This window comes from Cricetulus griseus (genome assembly GCF_003668045.3).
Source record: "Cricetulus griseus strain 17A/GY chromosome 1 unlocalized genomic scaffold, alternate assembly CriGri-PICRH-1.0 chr1_0, whole genome shotgun sequence".
NCBI lineage: Eukaryota > Metazoa > Chordata > Mammalia > Rodentia > Cricetidae > Cricetulus > Cricetulus griseus.
The window spans coordinates 260663750-260686342 of NW_023276806.1; the positions used below are offsets into that span (position 1 = coordinate 260663750).

At 48.4% G+C, this 22593-nt stretch overlaps 1 protein-coding gene across 2 annotated transcripts in view; it reads left to right on the forward strand.

The window, feature by feature from the left end:
• Positions 1-21835, forward strand: part of Trappc10 (trafficking protein particle complex 10) — a 62340-nt gene extending 40505 nt beyond the window's left edge. The window contains exons 14-23 of one of the 2 annotated variants that reach the window (XM_027394346.2): positions 2538-3052; positions 3956-4097; positions 5419-5577; positions 6199-6428; positions 7855-7955; positions 9866-9992; positions 11233-11403; positions 14854-15031; positions 19211-19405; positions 20493-21835. In XM_027394346.2, the coding sequence (XP_027250147.1) occupies positions 2538-3052; positions 3956-4097; positions 5419-5577; positions 6199-6428; positions 7855-7955; positions 9866-9992; positions 11233-11403; positions 14854-15031; positions 19211-19405; positions 20493-20731 (2057 nt within the window). In that variant the 3' untranslated portion in view covers positions 20732-21835. The remainder of the gene's footprint in view (positions 1-2537; positions 3053-3955; positions 4098-5418; positions 5578-6198; positions 6429-7854; positions 7956-9865; positions 9993-11232; positions 11404-14853; positions 15032-19210; positions 19406-20492) is intronic. The other variant, XM_035451981.1, reaches the window with a different exon arrangement.
• Positions 21836-22593: the final 758 nt, after the last annotated feature.

Below are 22593 nucleotides of genomic sequence, written 5' to 3' on the forward strand. Positions count from 1 at the left end.
TGCAACAGCCATGGGTCTTTCTTTGTCTTCTTTTTACCTTTGTTTCTTTGTTGAACTTGAGTGAAGCTTTGGACTTCACCCAAACAGGCTAGCATCCTTCTGTGAAACAAGAGACGAGCTCTAGACTCCCTATCACACAAGAACATTCACAGGCCCTCAGGGCTCTGTTACCTATCTGGAGGGCCAGACTCAGGTGATTATCTCAAGAGTGCTTCCATGAAATGCTGTAATTTTTATGTTTTATTTTTGGAGACATATTCTCACTATGTAGTTCTAGCTAGTCTGAAACTTGTTATGTAGACCCAGCTGGCCTTGAACTAGAAACAGTCTTCCTGTGTCTGCCTCCCAAATGCTAAGCATGCATGCTCTCTCTCTCTCTCTCTCTCTCTCTCTCTCTCTCTCTCTCTCTCTCTCTCTGTATGTGTGAGTGTGTGTGTGTGTGTGTGTGTGTGTGTGTGTGTGTGTTTCTTAGTCACTTCTCCACTTGTTTGTGGAGACACAGTCTCCCCACTGAACTAGAGCTTGTTGTTTCTGGGCTGGTGATCCAGAGAGCTGCCGGACTCTGCCACTTTCTGCTCCCAGTGCTGCAGTAACAAATGCATACCTCCATGCTTGCCCTTTATGTGGATGCTGAGACAGTTGTGCGCACACACCAAGCACTTACCCCACTAAGCCATCTCTCCAGACCCGTGTCAGTTGTTTTTACTGGAGTCCAGTAAAGAGCCACACATCACTTAATCTTGGCATATGTATGAAGATTGGATATATGTCTCAGTTCTCTTTTGATTTGAACATTTACTCTCATGTCTGGTTTGTAAGGCACTGTTTCCTTTTAAATATAACAGCTTTATTGAGCTAGAATTTACATATTATGATTCCTATTTGGAGCATATGATTCAGTGGCTTTCAGTGTATGCATAGATGGTCATATCCAACAACACAGTCCATTCTGTCACCTAGAACAGAACCCTATATTACCCCGCCAGCCCTGAAGCCACCTCTCTGCTCTCTGGAGACTCCCATTACATGGAGTCTCCTGTCACTGGCTTCTTTGACTCAGTGTTTTCAAGGCTCATGGGGTGTGGCACATGATGTTACACCATTTCTTTTGATTTCCAAAACATTGAGGCAGCTGTCATTCGGACCAGTCCACCTTCTGGAATCTGTTCCTGGGCTTCCACCTGGGGGCCTCCAAGTTACAGAGTCTGGAAGGTTAGATTGGAGGAAAGCACTGATGATTTTGTGTAGCCAGATGAAACGTGAAGTTCTACTCCTTGTGTTTAGTTGACCAAGAGCCCTTTTAAGAGAGACACTGTGTTACTCTCTTCAGGCTGCCATTATAAAATGTTGTGGCACTGGGACTTAACAGCAGGCATTTGTTTCTGAGTTCTGGAGACAGGCATAGTAGAGTCTTGTTCTGGTGAGGGCTTCCTCTTGTCATGTCCTTACATACAATGCAGAAGAAGACCACAGGCACTTGGGGATGTCTTCCTGTAAATGCCACTTGACCTGATTTAGGCTAATTACCTCCCAAACACCCATATCCAAGCACCAGTGCTCTAGGGGCTAGGGCTTGCTTTATTTACCACAAGACGCGCATGGGTTGGGTTGCATAGATCAGTCAGTCTGTAGCAGTTGCTGAGTATGACAGCGAGTTCCCCACAGGGTTCTGTCTCCTGGTTGTGTGACCACTGGCTACAGAGGTGGATTGCCCCTTCCATTAGCAGAGCCACCTGCCTGACGTTCTGAGCATCATCACGATGGTGGCAGATCCTAGAGTGACTTCTCTGCTCGCTTCTGTGTGGGCAATGATGCGAATGAGGCTATTCTTCCTGCCCCTTCGTCCCTTTGTATGAATACAAGTTCCAAAAGCATTTGCCTGTTCTGGGGTCAGCTGTGGCAAGTCGGCTTCTGGGTAGACTTTGGTTGGTTGGTTGGTTGGTTTTTGGATGGGTCAACCCACAGCCACATCCTCGACTTTGTACCTGCTAAGCACACTTCCACCAAACCCATCCCCAGACTCTCTTTTAGTTTATCAGTCCTGTTCAGTGGTTCTGTAGCATTGTTCTCTGTGGAGAGGAAGACAGAAGAGGGTGCAGAGAACACTGTGGGTTCTCACCCATCTTCAGTGTTTGCTGTCCCTCTATTATCTCCATAGACTGGCAGATGCTGGAACTAAGTTGGGGCGTGGTGGAGCACTCAGCTTGTTTACTGGAGAATTCCTAAGAGTTGCTTGAGAGGGTATTGGAGTCTTTTGTGGGTGACTAGGAAGCAGACTGATAACCAACTTAATTTTGAAATTGAGGGAGCAGTTGTTCTTTGTTCCTCCTAAATTTGCCAAAACAGCTGTGGAAATCTTCACTGCTGTTAATTTGCTCATTCCCAGTTTCTAGAAGTGTTTGTTTATCTGCTTTTGTGATGTAAGGAATGCAGGAGGTCGGGAAAGCTTGCACTCTCTGTTCTAAATGTCCACATTCCTGAGCCTCCCAGTGCCGGCAGGAGCTGTGGCTCCAGTGTGGACTTGGGTGTGTCTGCAGGTCACAAGGTGGTGCTACCCATGCGCTCATTTGCACGGCTGAAGGATCTCCATTTTGACCCTCCCAACGCTGTGGTCCATGCGGGTGGTGTCCTGACTGTGGAGATAACAGTGTGCAGCCAGATGCCTGTCCCTGTCCACGTGGACCAGATCGCTATCAACGTCCACTTTAGCATTGAAAAAAACAACTACCGGAAGACAGCTGAGTGGCTGACCAAGCACAAGACTTCCAATGGAATCGTCACCTTCCCAGCTGAGGCCTCCCTGTTCCCTGCATCTCAGAACAGCCTGCCTGCCTTGGACTTGTCGGAGATGTTGGAGAGAAGCCCCTCTGATAACTCCTTGAACACCACAGGCATCATTTGTAGGAATGTCCACATGCTCCTAAGGAGGCAGGAGAGTGGCTCCTCTCTAGAGACACCCTCAGGATTAGCCCTGGAGGATGGGGCCCATGTGCTGAGGTGCAACAGTGTGACTCTACAGCCAGGAGACAACAAGATAGCATTCAAGACCCAGGTATGGGTTGGGCTGGGCTCAGGACAAGGCTTTCAATTGGTAGAGATGGGGAGGGAGCCTGAGAGCATTGTGAGGCCCCTCTGTGGCTTCTGGTCTTTTTCTTTATCCTAGGGAAGATTCAGCTTTTGTATTTACGCAGTAGTTTGGCTGTTGATACATTTTTGAATGAAGTTTGTTGTTGATTTTTGTTTTATTTTTATTTTGAGACAGGCTCTTACACTGTAGCCCAGGCTGGTCTGGAATTCACTTTGTAGCCTAGAGTGATCTCAAGCTCATGGCATTCTTTCTGCTTTAGTCTCTTGACAGATGTAAGCCACCGTCCCAAGCTACTAAATGAAGTTTTTGTGAAGATCTTTGTTTGGGCTTTTGCTTAGCTTTTTAATTGGCTGGGTAATTGGGAACTTTGCTAGTTCCTGTGTGCCTGAAGATGCCTCTAACTTGTGAAGGAGCTTTTGAAGATGACCAGCCCTATAAGCTGTTCCCTTCGGTGGCTGCATGGGCATTAGGACTGTACACTTTCTCTGATGGAGCATGCCCTTTTTGTTTTACCTCATTTGAGGACAGGGTCTGAGGAAGATGTTTTCCTCACATGGATATGATCTTGCCCTGGTGGGATTTGCACCTGCTGAATGTCTCACCCAGTACCTTCCCAGAAGTGTGCCATGAGCAGGTCCTCACCCTGTTTCTACCTCCTTAGAGGCTAAGGCTGAACTGGAAGCATCAGTTGCTCAGAAAGGGCTTGAGGGCTGGAACTTCCTTGGAGCAGCCTAGGTGCAGATGCAATGTACAGGACAGAGGGCTGCCGGGAAGGCGGTAGCATTCAAGTGAGAGGACAGCCCATCTTTACCTTGGGAACTTGTAACAGAAAGTATCATCTTTCCAAGTGCCTTGTTTTGCCCCTAGGCTAAGGAACCTGGAACATACACGCTGCGACAGCTACGGGTCACACTGGGCCCGGTGTGGTTTGTCCTTGCACACATCCACCCCATTGTACAGTACGATGTGTACTCTCAGGAACCTCAGCTGCACGTGGAGCCGCTGGCTGGTGAGTGGAACCTGCAGCCATACAGGAAGCCACAGAGGGGAGGGTCTCATATGCCGCCTTCCACAGCTCCTTGCTCCTCTGCTGTCTACCCGTAGGGGACTCCAAGAACGGCTAGTGGAAACAGCTTGGAAGCCACTGGCTGTGGCTCTGTTCAGTCACTGCCCTGTGATTGCTAGCCATAATGAATAGTAGCCATGGTGTGTGTATCTGAAAGTCAGGCACTAAGGTATTCTGCAGGGAACTTGTACACCTGGCTCCCTCTGGGTGGCAGCACCCAGAGTGTACTTCAGGTGTCCCCTTTGAAGTTCTACATGGGCTTGACTCCACAGCATGGCCCTTAGAAACCCAGAGGCTCTGTCCTGCTGGTAAGCTTTCAGGGTGGAAGGAGCTCATTCACAAATGACTGCAGCCATGTGGCACGTTCTGGAACACCAGAGAGGCAAGGTCTTAGACTTGCTGGTTTTTCCCATTTATAAACAGTATCAAGGCCTGCAGTTTTCTGATACACATTCAGATACACACACAAGTGTACATGTGAACCACACACACTCCTTGTCTTTTCATGCAAGGCCCTGGCTGCCTCAGGAGGCAACTACCCGATGCAGATGCAGGTCCTTGACTTCAGCCCTTAGCAGTATGATAAACCTCTTTTATTTAAAACAAAAGGATAAACACAGAAAGCTTTTTCCTTTTCCTTTTCTTTCTTCTTTCTATTTTTGTTGTTGTTGTTGTTGTTGTTGTTTCTGTTAAATCTCCTCAGTTCTCTCTATGTCTTTTTATTTCCCAGCTTCTGCCTGGGCCCCCAGCAGATGCCTCTGGGTATCTTGCACAGCAGTCTCTAGGGGCTTTTCCATGGGAATGTATTGGCCACAGCCTGAGCTCTGCTCCTAGAAAGCCCTGGCTTGTTCCCCTTCCCTCTGTGGCCTTGCCTCCCTTTCCTGCCTTCCCTTCTTGTCTCTGGCCTCTCACCCCTCCTCTGTCCTACCCTGCCCAATCCCCTGCTCCATTCTCCTGAGCAGCTCTACTAGCTGCTTCCTTACTCTGTCCTGGAGCCACCTGTTGACAATTTAGTGAACACCATAATCTCTCAATCTGGAGCGCAGGAGACACCCTCCTCCCTCAGGTTCCCAGTGTCCTTTGTTCTCAGGGAAGTCCTGCTTCGTCCTGTGGCAGACACTGAGGAAAATGGGAGGCAGGAGGGAAAGATGCCCAGGGCTAACAGACTGCAGTAAAAGAAAGAAACGTTCTCACCACCTCTCTGCGGGCTCCTGTGGCTGCTCTCTGGAGGAAAGGGTACTGATTGCTGTCTTGTTTCATTTAGATAGCCTTTTGGCTGGCATTCCTCAGAAAGTCAAGTTTACTGTCACTACTGGGCATTATACAGTAAAGAACGGAGACAGCCTCCAGCTCAGCAATGTTGAAGCCATGCTCATCTTGTGTCAGGCAGAGAACAGGGCCGTGGTCTACTCTAACTCAAGAGGTAAGGCAGGCAGGTGCTGGTGCACTTGTATTCACACACTTTGAGGATGGAAGAATAACCAGGCATCACTGCCCTGACACTTTTGTGGCACCTTGTCTTACTCACTGAGGTCAGCATTTGTAGGTTGCCTGAGCTAGCACCTGATTGGGGCATACATCCAGGGACATATGAGCATGGTGTGGTCATTAGGTGTCAAATGCTGTCAGCCTTGCTAGGTACTCTCAGTGCAGCTTCACAGCTGGACCCTCTTCCACAGGGATGCTTCTCCAGGCCCATCTGCCCCACCCACCACTAAAGAGCAAAAGCAGGCCACCCTTTTAGGTACCAGTTCCTAGCCATCATCTTCTTTTGGGGAGGAGGCAGGTGTTAGTCTGCAGTGAGACGGAGCATGCAGCCATGTGGAAACTGGCCGTGCCTGTCTGCACTTTGGGCAGTGCCTGGCCTGCCATCCTCCTGTGGATCCCCGTCTTGGGTCTTGGATTTTCCTGCCTCTCCCCTGGCACTGTCCTCATTCATGTACACAGGACTGCAAGGGCTTGGCAGTTCTCCCATTGGGCCTCTTCCCTACTTGACAGGGAATGAAACAAAGCTGTGTCTGAGGTGACTTTCTGTCTCCCACAGAAGAGTGTTCCACTGCCTCGCTCCGGATCCAGTCCTCCGACAAGGTCACGAGTATCAGTCTTCCCTCTGCACCTGCATACCATGTGATCGAGTTTGAGCTGGAGGTTCTGTCTTTACCTTCAGCTCCAGCAGTTGGTGAGGATAGCAGTATTCTGGGGACACCAGAGCCCTACAGGAAGCAGAAAGACATGCAGCAAACTGACTATTGCATGGTCACCACAGATCACAAGGTAGAGAGGGCCTTGGGTTGTGTGGTTAGGCAGTAGTCCCTGCCTGTCTGGGTAGGAGGAGCATGGAATCTATTTCCTGTGTTCCCCTGTGTGCTCATCTGGGCTGCAGCTGCCGTAGCAGACATAGAGACTCTGACTTTACTGCCACCAAAATGGAGTCACCATGGCACTGGGAGGGAGGTGGATCCATGCATCCTGGGTCAGCTCAGCCAGGAACGGCTCTATTGGGGTAAGCTCTGGGCTGGCATTTGTTGACAGCTACTCAAGAGAGATTGTTGCTCTGGCCAAAGGTGCATTGGACAGCAGCTCCTGGAGCGTTGCTGGGTGTGTCCTCCTCCTGACATGGGTTCCCATTCTGTGGCCCCTGTTGAGTCTCCCACATTGTGCAGTGCAGTAAATGCACTGTGGCTTAAGGAATAAGATAGTCAATCCCTGTAGAAGAGAGTTTGCTTTCCAGTCTTCCAGTCTGTTGCTGTGATCAAACACCATGACCCAGAGAGCTGTAAAAGAAAGCATTTCACTTGTGGGTATGGTTTCGGGGGTTAGAATCCATGACCGTCCTGGTGGGGAACATAGCAACATGCAGGCAGGCCTGGACTGCTACTAGAGTAGGAGCTGAGCTTACATCTTGATCCCAAGAATGAGACAGAGAGAGCTAATGGTGATGGTGGGCTTTTGAAACCTCAAAGTCTGCCTCCAGTGACATCTCCTCAACAAGGCCACACCCTCTAATCTTCCCTAACGGTTCTACCCACGAAGGACAAAGTATTCAAACACAAGATTGTTTTGAATGGGGGCCATTCGAATTCAAACTGCAGCATAGTCTCTGAAGAGTAATTAGGAGATTTCTCCCTGAACCCTGTGCAGAGAATGCAGGGGGTGAAGATGATGTCTTCTTTAGTGGGAGATGTGGTTTGCACCCTAAAGATCTGTCTGTTCCGTGTAGGCATAAAAGCAAACTCTGGACCTGCTCCTCTCCTACCCCTAGGGAGCCTCTCTGTCTCCACCACACCTCCACTTTGACCTTTAGCTAGATTCTGTCAGACAGGCGGAGTAATTGGATGATCAATTGCTTTCTGGTGGCTCATGTTGCTTAGAGCCTTGGGACACATGCTGCGCTGGGAGGTGCATTTGGCATCTTGGCCCCAGATGCATGAGACGCAGGTGGTCTTGCTTTTTCCTGCCAGGATGCCTGTGCTGTGAGCTAGCTGCTGTTCTGGGACCATTTCCAATTCTGTCTCCATTTCTTGTTGATTCTGCATCTCCTTGTTTTCCTTTTCACTTGTTCATGTGAAAATATGTCTAATAGAATTTCCTCTTGGGACACTGATGGTAAACCACAGTAAAGCCACTGTGCAGCTGGGTGGATGGTGACAGGGTTGTGCTGTTGGATAATGGGTAAAAGGTGGCCTCTATTTCTTCACAGGTGTCCATTGATTGCCCGTGGTCTATCTACTCCACTGTCATTGCACTGACATTCAGTGTGCCCTTCAGGACCACGCACTCTCTACTCTCTGCTGGAACCCGGTAAGGGTGGAATAGGGGCAGGCTCATTCTTCCCCCCGGAATGGACAGGGTGCATAGCTTGTCCTTGTATGTCACTGGGGTTTTACACATTACCAAAGTAGCTCCCCATGTCCTGGGTACCCAGACCATGTTCCCAGCTTCCCCTCTGCCTCACAGCTGACAATGTCAGTGTACAGTTTTAGGTGAAATCCAAACCAGATCTAGTTGTGGGGGATATTTGATCACACTGTGAACCCAGAATTTGCATTTGCAATTAACCTTGGATCGGGAGGCTGAATCAGCAGTTAGTTGACGGAAAGGAATCATAGAGCATCAGAGGGCAGCCAGGAGAGAGAGAGACACACAGGAAGTAGTAGGAATGGACTTGGGATGGCACAGGCTGTTCTGTTGAAACAGTAGAAGAAAGGGTCTTCAATGGATTTGGGATGGCACAGGCTGTTCTGTTGGAACAGAGTGGAAGAAAGGGTCTTCCAGAGATGCCAGCAAGGAGAGATTAGCTTTTTGCTACCTAGCCTCTCTGAGCTCGCAGGTTTTCACCCAGCCTTTGCATGTCTAGTCTTATTTATACCTTTAGCAGCAGCTACAGAGCCAACTGTGTACACAGCTACATAGCCTGTGGGAACAGACTTCCTGCCAGGCTGTGGCCTGAACCTCCAGGCTACTGCTAGAGAAGCAGACTGGTAACTGCGGAGTTGCTGAGATAGCAGTAGATTAGGGCGCAACCACTGGCTGCACTTAATGAGATATTCAACTGGTCAGCAGTCTTTGTCTATCCCTCTTCTCTGTTTTAAGCTACTGGCTTACTGGCAGACTTCAGTTGTTCAGCTTCTACAAGGTGTAATGTTCTGGGCTGCCCAGTGCGTCCTCGTGGTTTGTGCAGATAGTTCTCTGTGGCAACACCTTTGGTAATGTTAGCTCCCAGGGTAGAGTTTTTAAAGCATTAACACTTGGGGCCTGGTGCTTTCTGGCTGTTCCATACACTTCAGAGTGCTCAGCAGAGCATCTGGTGCTCTCACTCCACTACCACAGATGCCCTCAGATATGCAGATGTCCTAGTGGGGAGTTTAGAGGTAACAGCACAGTGTCAGGACCTAGAGTGTCTGCTCTCCCTGCTTTAAAAGACAGCGCTGGCACCACCTGACTTTACCTCTCACTGTGACAGTCTCTCTTTCTCATGGACTGATGGGATTGGTAAGTCATAAGGATAGAATGTTTATACTAGCAGTATTTTTTCTCTTCATGTAGCACACAGCAGAGAAACATTACATGCAGAGGTTGAAAACCTCCGTGATCTCTAAAAGAACACAGCTGCTTTACTAAAGCAGCTAAAAAGCCAGCTGTGTGAATTACTTGTCTTGTTGCTGGTCATGTTGTATCACAGTCAGGAAGCAAGAGGGATGAATGTTAGTGCTCCGCCTGCTTTTTCCTCTTTATTCAGGCTGGGATGCCAGCCCATGGAGTGGTCCACTGTATTGAGGGTAGGTCTTCACCACAGTTAACCTGATCTAGATAGCCATCTTGAACATACACAGAGATTTGCTTCGATGGTGATTCTAAGTCATTATTAAAGACTTGCTTTTCTATGTTTTCCAGATAACAAGTGAGCAGGGCAGACCTGAAGTGGGGAAGGGTAGTCAGGTTCTCCCCAAAAAACCCACTGGCTCTTAGGCACTACACACAGTACAACAGATCAAATCAACTTCCTCAGGTCCATTTCTTCACAGACTGCCTGGTTAAAAAGATTAGTTAATTTATTCTGGCACCTTTAAGTGTGTTCCAAAATGAAAGTGTTGACACCACTCACTCTTCCTTGTCTCTTTCATGATTTCCTTGGGCAGGGTCTCCCTTTCACATAGTGGAGATGCAGGGAATAAGAGTCCTGAGTGACCCACTTTGTTTCTGTGCTTCAGGAAATATGTCCAAGTCTGTGTCCAGAACCTGTCAGAACTGGACTTTGAGCTGTCAGATAGTCATCTGGAAGACATGGGTCATGCTACCGACCTGAGGCTGGTACCCCTGAACACACAGTCCCAGCAGGTAACTGTGCTCTGGTCTGAGCACCAGATTTTGAGCAGGCCAGGGAAGGAGACCAGAGGGACTGGCTGAGCTGAGCAGAGCCTGCTGCTGATTTGGATAAGCTTATGGCCAGCAAGGAGGGCCTGGGTCAGAGCTGCACCTGTGCCATGTGCCTGCATAGTTCATCTGTGGGACAGGTGGGCTTGGAGGGCTGAGGGCCAGTAGATGGCACAGGAATGCCTTTGTCATTTTAGAGCTACCCTTGAGCTTGCCCTACCCCATGTGTGACTATGTAAACAGGAGCTTGTGTGTAATCTATTAATTGTGTGTGTGCTGTCCCCTGAGACAGTGTGGTCCTGCGCTGCTGTAAATAAAGGCTTTCCGTACTATGTTGCTATGAGAGGCTCACATCTGGGCCCCCGCTCCCTGGCATTTTTGCCCTTTCCTCTGTACTTTTGGACAGACAGTGTTGCTGGCTGTTGACAAGAGGGTTCCTGGTGGTGACTGTAGCTTCAGTATTTCCAGGCTTTCCCACTGATATTTATTTGCCCATTGTTACATCTCTGTGGAACCTGTCCCTGAGCCTGTAGGTATGAACCCTAGTGTTTAGGTCATGTGTCTGCTAGACTTGCTCCTAAGTTATTTCATGTTAATAGGAAATGATTAACATGGATGTCAACTGGGTGATGGCTGTGTTAACCTTCTCTCACTGTGATACAGTACCTGAGAGAAGGAAGGAAGTTCTTTGGCTCCTGGTTACATAGGTTTTAGTCCATGGTCTCTTTGCCTGGTTGCTTTTGGGCCTGTGCAGAGAAGAGAGCATGGTAGAGCAGGGAGAGAGGAGAGAGAAAGAGAGGAAGGGAGGCAGGGCCCCAATAGCTTTATCATATCTTTCCCCAATTACTAGCCCACCTCCTGAAGCCTCTGCCACCTCCAGGCAGTACCATCAGTCCCACTTGGACAGTGGCGTGAATGCCCATTGTGGAGCTGTGTGGGGAGCGTGCCATATACTAATGATTCTGAAGCTCCTTTTTATGATCTCTGACGCTGGGAAGCTTCTGCAGTCATAACAGGCTCCTTTGACCAGCTGGCCAGGCTATGTCAAGCCAGGCAGGCAGGACTGAGACTGTGGGAGGTGCTGCTCAACCACAGGAACCCACAGGCTCACAGCAGACTGCCTGACACATGCCCCTTTGCATACAGGCCTATGTCCTCCCTGAGGCTCCCAGCATTGTGACCAAAGTCATGCTTCTCGTTACAGCTTATCCACAGCAAGCAGTCCGTGTTCTTTGTCTGGGAGTTGACGTGGACGCAGGAGCCTCCCCCTCCTCTGCACTGCCAGTTCTCGGTGGGGTTTTCACCAGCTTCTGAAGAGCAGCTGACCGTCTCCTTGAAGCCCTATACTTATGAGTTTCAAGTGGAGAACTTTTTTGTATGTGATACATTGTTGGGCAATGGGGTGTGGGGTGGAAGCACGGGGCACTTCTTGTTCTTCATACTTGGAGCTTCAGGTGGATTCTTTGGATACACTGGAGCCACAGCTCATGCTGTGAACAGTCGATGCCTGTCCAGTTGGTGGTGCTGTGTCCTTCCAGGGATGCACCTTCTCCTGACAGTGCTGGTGATCTGTGACCTAGACCCCTGCCCTCCTCATGGACTCATCCTAATAGTCTGGGGGTACATGTTAGAGCCATTCCATCTCCACCTTGAGTTCCTGCTCCCAGGCCCTGCTTTCAAACACAAAACAGGAAGTTCCCAGAGAAAGTTACTACTCTCTCATACTCCCCCTCTTGTTTACACAGGCCTAGTTGAGTTTGGTTGAGTCAGCACTGTCCCTTGACCTTGTGCTGGGCAGATAGAAAGGCATTAGTGTTTACAGTTCTTGACACTATCCGTTTTCTTTCTTCTACCTCCTTCTTACCAAATCAGTCTAATTATTTTGAAGCCCATGTTTTCAACTCTGTACATTAGCCATAGAGTTAAATATAACCAGTGTTTGTGGTTTGCTTTCATGTAGTGCCAACATACAACTGAGACGTGAAGCTGGGCAGTCAGGAGTCTCTGGTGTGAAGGAGATCTGGCTTAGTCACTGTCCATGTGGCCTGTGTTACCACTGTGTCCTCTGCCATTCCTCTCACACCCAGTGAACAGAGCCTTGCTCGCCTTCAGGGGTCATGCAAGCTGAGAACAAGGTCCTCCTGATCAGTTCTAGTCACAGGCCTTCAGTGGGTTGCTTTCTGAAATGTATTCTTGAGACCAAGAATCAGACAGGACCTTTGTGTGGAAAGCTGTTGAGGTGTCCCTGTGCAACAGTGCTCACCTTTTTAAAACGTGCGTTTCAACATGTCCTTATACTCAGCTATGTGATCATTTGTCACATCGTGTTGGAGAATACTTTGTGTCTCAAAAGAACCTCTACCCATTCATGGCTACTCTTCATTTCCTCCTTACCCAGGTGAATCTGTAAACTCCAGGCAGATCTGTCTGTGGATTGACCCTTCCTTAGTTTCCCACCCCTGATGTCATGTGACCTGTGACTAGCATCCTTTATTTAGCAGTGTCCTCAAGGCTTGTCCATTTGGAAGCTGCATGCTGTTTCACTGCACTTGGACCAAATATCCATCCATTATCTGTGACCAGAATCTCCCATGTTGACACTGTGCTACTGTGATGACGATGCTAGGGAAATCTACTTCTGAGTTCTTCTGTTACACATGGGACACATGACTGCTGGAGTTGGGTCTTAGTGTAGTTCTGGGTAGGCTTCGGAGAAGCTGCTGGACTCCAGGGGTCCCTGGTCTACACTCTTCACAGCATTGTAGTTGCTGGTTCCTTAGTCATAACCATCCCAGTGGTTGCAGAGTGTGTGTCATAGTCTTGGGGAGGGGAGATTCCCTAGAGGCCAGGTGGTATGTGGCTTTGTAGGTACAGGTCATCTGGAGAGATGCTGGCTTGAATCTTATGTCCACTTACATGGAGTGGTGTGGCTTTTTGTTATTAGATTGTAAGTTCTTGATATATCTTGGGTGTCTGTCCCTTATTGTGTATAACTTGTAAGCATGTTCCTCTTCTGTAGTTAGCTTTTCACTCTCTTGATGATATCCACGGAAGCACAGAAATTTTACTTTTGATGCAGTCTAACTTTTCTCCCTTCATCACTTGAATCTCTGGTTCTAGATCTCAGAATCTATCACCGAAGTCAACGTCAGAAAGGTTGTTAAGGGTGTGATAGTCTTGGTGCTTGTGTTTACATTTTATGTGTGCCACTCTGTTCTGTGACTCACCAGTTGTCCCTATGCTGCTCTTTGAAAAGACTGTCACAGAATGATTTGATGCTACTGGCTGTGACTGGTAGTTTCTTCCTGAAAAAACTGGGTTCCAGTCACAGACTTGCAGTGTCAGCAGTCCAGTGAGAGGCACTGGTGCTGAGGCCTCTCAGGGGCAAGATTTTCCTGCACCCATGGGCTTTTCTCCAGAAAGCATAACTTGGAAGGATAACTTGGGATCAACTCTCCTGCCACCATCAATGGCACCTTTGGACCCTTAGGAAATGTGTCCTTTGTTAGGCTCAAAATAAGTCCACCTAGTGTGTCCCACTAATGCTTGTTGAAGAATGTGTGGATGGGCAACTTTGTATTTCCACTGAGCACCCCAAAGCTGGTCTGTGTGAATGGACTACTCCGCGTTCTGCAGTACCCTTGCCCCACTTAGAGGGCTGGGTATGTGCTCTCATGTCTACATGTGTCAGCTCCCTGTGCTCCGTAATGGGAGAGTGGCAGGGGACCAGCCCATCAGATTGGTGGACATTTGCCTTTCTCTGGATAGACTTGAGTGTTTGATAAGAAAGTCACTGCCAAGGCTGTCTGAGAACTGATTTGGCTTCATGAATCCTGAGAAGTTGTCATCTTTCCATGAATCTTGGAAAGAACATGATTCTCCATCTCAGTACCTCCTTTGAATAGCAATGCATTGTTCTCTATTGAGATATGCTGTGTTGCTCCACACATACCAGGTGAAGAGTGCCTGGCTTCTGAGCTGGAATTGCCCATGTGTGGTGTGAGCCTCTCACCTGTGCACCAGCATCAGGCAGCTTGAGAATCTTGGTTTGTTCTGGGTGGTGATAAAATACTGGCTAGTGTGAAAAGCCATTGAGAATGAGGCTGATAAGGAAAAAAAAAGGGGGGGAGGGGGTTATAGAGTGAATTGGATGGTACCCATGGGTTTGTTAATTTTACTAGTTTTGGTGATGATGTTGTGTTTTGACAAGAAAACGTCTTTTTTTTTTAAGTAATATTCAGTGTTACAAGGTGAAATGGCAGGTTGTCTGGAATTTGCTTCATTATATCTTAGGCAGACTTACAAACTGAATGGAGTTAGATCAAACAGAGGAAGCAAATACTAATACCCTTGATGTGGGAGAGAGACGTGGAGGGTTACACCACTTGCTCCCATGTTAGAAAATGCCTGTAATTTAAAGGGCACCTAAGTGGCTGGTGAGATGGCTGTGTAGGTAAAGGTACTAGTTGTAAAAGCCTGGTAACTAGAGTTTGATCCCTGGAAGCTATGTAAAGGCGGAAGGAGAGAACCAACTCCACAAAGTTGCCTTCTGATTTCTAACATGTACATCATGGCATATGCACCCTCACTTTCTCCTCTCAACAACACTAATAACTGTAAAAAGAAAAGAAAAATAGTATAAGGCCATGGAGTTGGGGTTGTGTCTGTAAGTACTAGCTGCCACGGTTGCTCTGTGGCCGTGTAGTAGCCACCCGCCTTCCTTGTGCTGAAAAGTGAGTGGGCAGCTCTGCTCTTGGCCTTCAGCAGCCTTTCCTTTGGCCCCTTGAGTAAGCTGTCCCTTATCTTCTCTGTCCCTTTCTTCCAGACACTGTACAATGTGAGAGCTGAGATCCTCCCTGCTTCAGGGGCTGAGTACTGTAGGACGGGCTCACTCTGCTCCTTGGAGGTATCTATCACACGGCTCGCTGACCTCCTGGATGTGGACAAGGATGAAGCCCTCGTGGAGTCTGAGGAATATTTTTCCACCAAGCTTATGTACGAAGGTAGGCCTCAGGCTCTTCCTGATGGCATGATGCTCGATGGCCTTCAGTGAGATGCAGTATCCTAGTAGAGCATTCTAGAATCACAGCATCTGTCTGATAGATTCATGAGACAGCACAGTCCTGGGCTCACTGAACACAGCGCTGTTATTACAGTGCATTCTAACAAGCCCTGTGCAGCAGTCTGGGGAGTCAGGACCACAAATACATCTGCCTTTCTGTGTGGGGTTCGGAGTTCCAGCAGTGTCCTAAAGCTGTGTCAGCGTGCTCCCCACAGCTGAAGTCCCTGACCACACACTGTCCTTTCTTACTCTTCCCAGGCCCTGCAGTTCTCAGAATCACTCTAAACATGATTGAGAAACCAAATATTTATTATTTTTGAACAACAGTGGGACCAGCAGAATGGCTCAGTAGGTAAAAGCACACACTGTGAAGCTCCTACTGGATGGCCTAAAAGTTTGACCCCTGCAGCCCACAGTGGACAGAGAGAACCAGTTCCCAAATGTCCTCAGGTGTCCACATGCATGCCATGCCATACATATGCCTGCACACACATGCACATACATTAATAGTAATGTAAAGAATCTTTTTTAACAAGACACAGAGGCATGGTGGCACAGGCCTGTAAGACCAGGCCTTGGAGAGAGATACAAAAGAATCAGGAGTTTAACGCCAGTCTCTGTTACAAGGTGAATTCTAGGCCAGTCTGGACTACTTGAGAGTCTGTTTGTAAAACGGGGTTGGAGAAGTGGCTTGATCACTAAGAGCAAGCACAAGGACCTGCACTCAGTTTCCAGAGCCTACATAGAAAAATTGAGGGTGGTGACAAACACTGGCAATCCCAGTGCTCGGAAGGCAGAGGCAGGCAGGCCTGCCAAGCTAGCCTGCTTAGTAAGATCCAGGCCAGTGAGAGGCTGTGTCTCCAAGCAAGGTGAATGGTGCCTGAAGAATGATGGCCAAAGTTGACTTCCAGCCTCCACGTGTGCACACATAAGAACATTTCATGTACTCATGGAATAAAACGGGCCTGGCACAAGAGAATGGCTCAGGGAGCAAAAGTGTACTTTCTGCACAGTCTAGCAGCCACGTTTAACCCACTCTGGAAGGGGAGAACTGACTGGCTCCACATGTGTGTGGTCACATGCGTGTGCCTGGTTCACACAGTGTATCATTGTGTATGTGCACGCAATAATAATAATAGTATACACAATACATCAAACACACAACATATTTTTCATGAAAAATAACTCTGTTCCCAAGTAGAAAAATAACAGTACATTTGATGTACTGGGATCTTTCATCTCTTTGCTGTCTAGCTTAAGAGGTGACCAAATTTCTGTGCCTCGTCTGAGGAGAAAGGTGTACTAACTGGAGTACATGAGGAAGCTTTCACAGACTGCCACTGCTTGGAGTCTGAAGTTGTTCACTTCATGCAGCCTTCGCATCAGTCCTGTTTTGAGTGGATCTTTGGCCAGGTGTCACTTTGTAGCACCAGGAATTGATCATCTAGAAAGAATGTTTTCTCATGTGTGCACACCTTCCAGTTGTAAAAATATTTCAACATCAGAGCAGTTCACAATGGGTGCTGGAGCTAGCAAGTACAGAGGCAAATGCAAGCTTCACAAACTCCAATTTTTGCTTAAAGTCCCAAGTTTTATCAGTTATGACAAAGACTGACTGGGGATTTGGGGGGTTGATGATGAAGAGGGCTGAGATAGGGTCTCATTCTGTAGTCCAGGCTGGCCTGGAACTCATGGGAGTTCTCCTGCCCCAGCCTCTGAAGTTCTGGGATTGACAAGTATGAATCACCATGCCTTGTTCTAAGCTGTTTTCTTTGACATAACATGGCAGCCTCATGCGGTTCTTTTTCAAGAAAATGTGTGATGGATACTAGCACAGATTTCCATAGTTAGCCAGTTAGTATCTTACGTGCTGAGTTGTTGTGGAGACAGCCCAGTTGAGCACATAGTGCAGAACCCTCTCCGCACTCCTGCTCTGGGCTGCCCTCCTGCAGCTGAGTGTGAAAAGCATGACACACCAGGCTGAAGTGGCTCAGAGGTCCTCAGCTGCTGACTGATGGGCTAAGACAGTGGACTCTGGCTACACACTGGGTTTTGGCTGGACATCTTTACCTCTCTTCTGAAGAGGTCACACACTGAGACGGAGACAGTCTCAAGTGACAGCACTACAGCAGGGAATAGATTAGAGGTTGGCAAGGATGAGGGTGAGGGCAAGCAGCCAGTGTCTGAGGTTCTGTGGAATTTAAAAACCTAGAGATGCCTGACCCAAGGCCCTTTCAAGGTGGTGGGGTCTTTGAAGGCTGCAGCCTGGTTGCCATGTGGTGCCAGTGCAAGTTCCTGTCATTTGAGACTGCACAGTAGGGAAGGCTGAGTCCATGTGACCTCTGTGACTGTCCAGACACACTTCACAATGCTTCTAGACTTGCAAGATGGCTCAGTGAGTCAAGGTACCTGCCACCAAGCCTAACCACATGAGACTCACATGGTGGAAGGAGAGAACTGACTCTTGCAAGGTGTTCTCTGGTGTCCACATGTGCTCCACCACACACAAACACACACACACACACACACACACACGCACGCACGCACGCACGCACGCACGCACGCGCACGCGGCAGGTGGGGGGGAGGTGAGGAGGAGAAAAAGCTTCTTTGGGGGGGATAAACTGGGCAGTAGATGACTGACTGCTTCGTGGGGGAAATTCTTAAGTCCAGTTGTCAATTCCCAGCAAGTCCATGCTGGAGAAGAATGTGAGGGATATGATATTGAATGTGACCTGTGCCTTCATCAGGACCAACGTGAGTGTGCATGGAGGCAGCAGCCTGGAGCTCACTTGGAGATCAGGGCACACTGCAGCCATACTCTGAAACCTGCCTCCCTGTCTGTTGTGCAGCACTGGGTGACCTCATGGCCACCCCACCTGCCTCTGTTGCCCTGGCCTTCAAGTCACACATGGCACAGGAAGCTGTGACCTCCTTGCTGCATGTCTGCTTCTTGTGGGAAGCATCTTTTCTTGCTCACCATCCTGGCCCCAGGCTGGCCTCACTTGCCTTGACCTCAGGCTGGGGGTTAGGATCACCCTAGATAAGTTTGGGGGGGGTTGTTAAGAAACAAGCATGTTGATCAGCTGGGAATGGTGGCACATACCTTTAATCCCAGCATTTCAGAGACAGAGGCAGGCATATTCTGCACGTTTGAGGTCAGCCTGGTCCCCACAGTGAGTTCCAGACCAGCCAGACCCTATTTCAAAACAACAACAAAATAATCTGTGTTGCTAACAGCTGCCACATACTGAGTACCTGCTGTGTGCAAGATGTGCCTCAATTGTGCAAATTCCTGCACCCTCGGGAAGCATCTGACGGTGGACGGCGGTCTTCTCCCTTATAAATGCTCACAGCCAGAGGCTGGACAGGCTGGGCATGGGCAGGATCCAGGCAGTGCTGGCCAGCGTTCCATCACTGTGACAGATGCCTGTGAAACCCAGAGGAACAGATTTTCATTGGCTTGTGGTTTCAGAGGGTCACTCACTGTCAGCTGGCTCCATTGCTTTAGAACTGAGGCAAGGCAGAAACATGGCGGTTGGGGACTGTGATGAAGGAGTCGGCTCACTTCATGGCATTCGGGAAACTGAGAAGAAAACAGATCTGTGGGCAAGATAGACCCTTCACAGGCCCATCCCCAGTGACCTTCCTCCAGCCAGGCCCCACCTCCTAAAGCCGTTTGCATGAACTCCTCACTGGAACCACTGATGAAGTTGGCACCCTTGTGATGGGATCCTGCAGTAGCGCCACTAGCTGAGGACCAAGCCTTCAACATGGGAACCTTTGGGAATTCCGAGATCCAAAGCACAGCACAGATCATTGGTCTTGACGCAGCTACTCAGAGACAGATCTGCCTCCTGCCTCCCAACAGCCTCGTTTAATGCTTCCCTTAATCTGATAGAAAGGGTGGTTTTCTGTCTGTGTCTGATGTGATCCTGTCTAAACCAGATCTGAGTGTTGAACTAAAACAGTGGTGTGCCTTGATTGTTGAAGCGCGTGTTCCCTGTAAGGTGGACTTAGATGAGACATGCGTGTCCTCTGGTGAGACCATGACTGTGAGGATTGGAAAAGGGGGTGGGTCTCACTTTGCTGTCTATACAAATGGTGTGTCCTCATTTCAGTTGTGGACAACAGCAGCAACTGGGCTGTATGCGGGAAGAGCTGTGGTGTCATCTCCATGCCTGTGGCTGCCCAGGCCACTCACAGAGTCCATATGGAAGTGATGCCTCTGTTTGCTGGTCACCTCCCTTTGCCTGATGTCCGACTGTTCAAGTACCTCCCCCATCACTCTGCTCATGCCTCTCAACTGGATGCCGGTAAGGAGTTTAAAGAAGGGCAGATGTTCCCTTCCGTACAGAAGTAGGTCACGTCCATACCCCATCCAACTCAGCTCACTCACTGTCCAGATCCACTGAGCATCTGAGCATAGCCTCACCCCTCCCCCGCTGTACAGAACCTTTAGAACAGAGCTTGTTTAAAAGTACAGGTGTAGGGCTGGAGAGATGTCGCAGAGGTTAAGAGCACTGACTGCTCTTCCAGACTACCTGAGTTCAATTCCCAGCCACCACATGGTGGCTCACAACCATCCCTTATGAGATCTGGTGCTCTCTTCTGGTGTGCAGATATACATGGAAGCAGAATGTTGTAGACATAATAAATAAATAAAATCTTTAAAAAAAAAAAAGTACAGGTGTAGCCAGGTGTTGTCACCCTCGCCTTTAATCCCAGCATGTGGGAGACAGAAGCAGGCAGATCTCAGTGAGTTTGAGGCCAGCCTGGTCTACAAAACGAGTTTCAGAACAGCCAAGGCCATTACACAGAGAAACTCTGTCTTGAACCTAGATAGATAGATAGATAGATAGATAGATAGATAGATAGATAGATAGATAGAAATAAAAGTACAGATGTAGATGAGATGGGATTTAAAACAAAGCACAGAACCCCCAGATTGTGGGGTACCAGTGTTCTTAGTGCTAGCCTGATGTTTCCCCTGCCGTGAGGTGAGGGGGCTGACTAGGGACTGTAGTTTCTGTCACTGCCTAGCATCGTGAGAGGAACAAACCACACTGCCAGTTCATAGTCAGAACCTGAAGTGTGGTTTCCACTGAACAATAGTGTGAAAGCTGTAGGCAGAGTCCTTTTAGAGTTAATGATAAGTTCTGTATTTAAATAGGCTGTAGCTTCATATGGCAGGCTAAAAAGTTAAAACATATTTCCATGACCAGTAGAAAATAATACCCAAACCCCAGTCTTTTGCACTAGGTTTCAGAAACCACAGTAATTACTCTGTTACGATGTGACACTCAGATGACTCTACTGTATCCACATGGCAACCCAGGTTGGCTCGGCCTTTCCCAGGCTCATGCTACAGTGGCTTGGTCTAATTTCCTGTGTATTCCACAGATAGCTGGATAGAAAATGACAGCCTATCAGTGGACAAGCACCTAGATGACCAGCTGGACTGCAGCAGCGTGAGAAGTCGAGGCAGCACACACTCAGCTTCCAGCAGCGAGCACAAAGGCTTGCCCATGCCCCGGCTCCAGGCACTGCCCGCTGGCCAGGTCTTCAACTCCAGCACTGGCATGCAGATCCTGGTCATCCCCAGTCAAGACGACCACGTCCTGGAAGTCAGTGTTACCTGATGATGCCATGGGCCAGTGAAGCCCGAGTGGCCGTGAGTGCACTTTAGGGATTGTGGCTGGATTGTGGTCTGTGGTAACACACTAGCTCTAACCAGACTTTGGCAGACCTGCCTAGCTACAGACACAGCAGAGAACAGTGTCCTTCAGCTGCTCAGTGGAGTAGAGTCACCTCATGTTGTCTGTGACACAGGATTGTTTTCAGTTTTTCATCCCTGTCCCTGTCCCCATGCTGGTAACCCCAACTCATCATACCCTCCCCACAAGACTGGTCTCCTCCTTTCTCTGGTGGCTCCCCAGCCATTTCCGTTTCTGTCAGGTGGACCTTCAGCAGACTCTGCAGTCTTCTAATGGCACTGTGTGCCCTTCTGCTCACATGGTCCAGCCCCTGGGTGACTGTCCTACACTCCAGATTCCCTAGTTACGGTTTTATAGTAACACCGCTTGGGGCCAGGGGGTGGGGTGGTGGGGAACATAACCCCTTCTGTGCCTTGGGATGCCCGGCAGATCACAAGGTCCACCTGTAGAAGCCACATGATGAAAAGTACTGGAGAGAGATGGCCAGAGCACAGGAAGTGTGATATGGAGATGGCATAGGCTGAACATTCTGGATCTCTGATTCTCCTAATGTTGATTGAATATCATATGCACTTGGAATTAAATCTATATTTATTATAATTGTTGGATGTGGGGGTAAAATGTTTTCTCTCACTTTAAAGTCTGCTCATGTATTGTAGCTGTATAGTTGACATCTTTTGCACCTTAAGTCTTGGAACTGAAGATGCTCCATCTGGAGTGAAGGAGAGAGAGGTCTCTCTTGTGCTCTGGTCAGTCATAAAGGAGGACTCAGGGCCTGGAGGAGCCTCTGCTGATCCACTGGGTTGCAGTCATACCGTACCAACGGGTTCATTTACTTTTGGTTGTAAATTTGATTGTACATATTGTTGATTTGTTATTTTTAAGAGTACAGACTAACTGATGTAATGTTTGTGTATAAGTTGCACCAAAAATCAAGGACAAAATAAATGTGTGTTTCTTTTTACTGGTGTTGAAGTCATAGCTTGTAAATACATGCTGTATGTATTAAACGTTTTTCATTCCTCCAAAGTGATGCATTTTTGTACATATGAGGTAGAGTGCTCTGGCTTACATGAGTGGAACCCGAGGTGCAGAGCTGGAAGAGGAAGGAGCTGTCTTCAGCAGTGGCTGTCCCCCACCCCGGGACCAAGCTTGGGCACAGGGAATGGGGAGCACAGGCAGAAGCCAGGAGAACCAAGCCAATATTTTCAGTGTTCTGTGTATTTCCTTTTTAACTCAGTCAGCAAATAAAGGACAGTGTTATCCGCCCACCCCCATCTCTTTCATTTGCAGGCACTGGAAGAATGCATAAAGAAAACAAACATTTATTGAAATTTATTTTATGTGCAGTTTAAAACTAATAAATGTGGGCAAGCAAGTTATGCAACGTAGAATTTCATACTGAATGTTTATAGTCCTCTGAGATCTGTTTCCTGGAAACTTGATGATTGCCTGCAGATGTCAAGTCCATGAGTGAGGAGGTCTCTGAGACTCCTTGTCAGCCTCCCTCTTCTATGTGTGGGTGGGTGGACTACTCACCTTTAGAGAGTGGTGTCTAACCCTAAGTTTACCACTCCTTGATTCTCACATTTCTGAGTACTCTTAAGATTTTTAATTCCATATATTTAGGATAAAACAATGGGAAATCTACAATGTTGACGGTAGCTGTGTCATTTGGAAGTAGGATGACATCACACCTGTCAAGGGATCTTTCCCCAGCCCTCCAGCCACCCAGAAACTCATGTGCGTTTGTTTTCAAGATGGGAGACATGACCCAAAGTCATCCT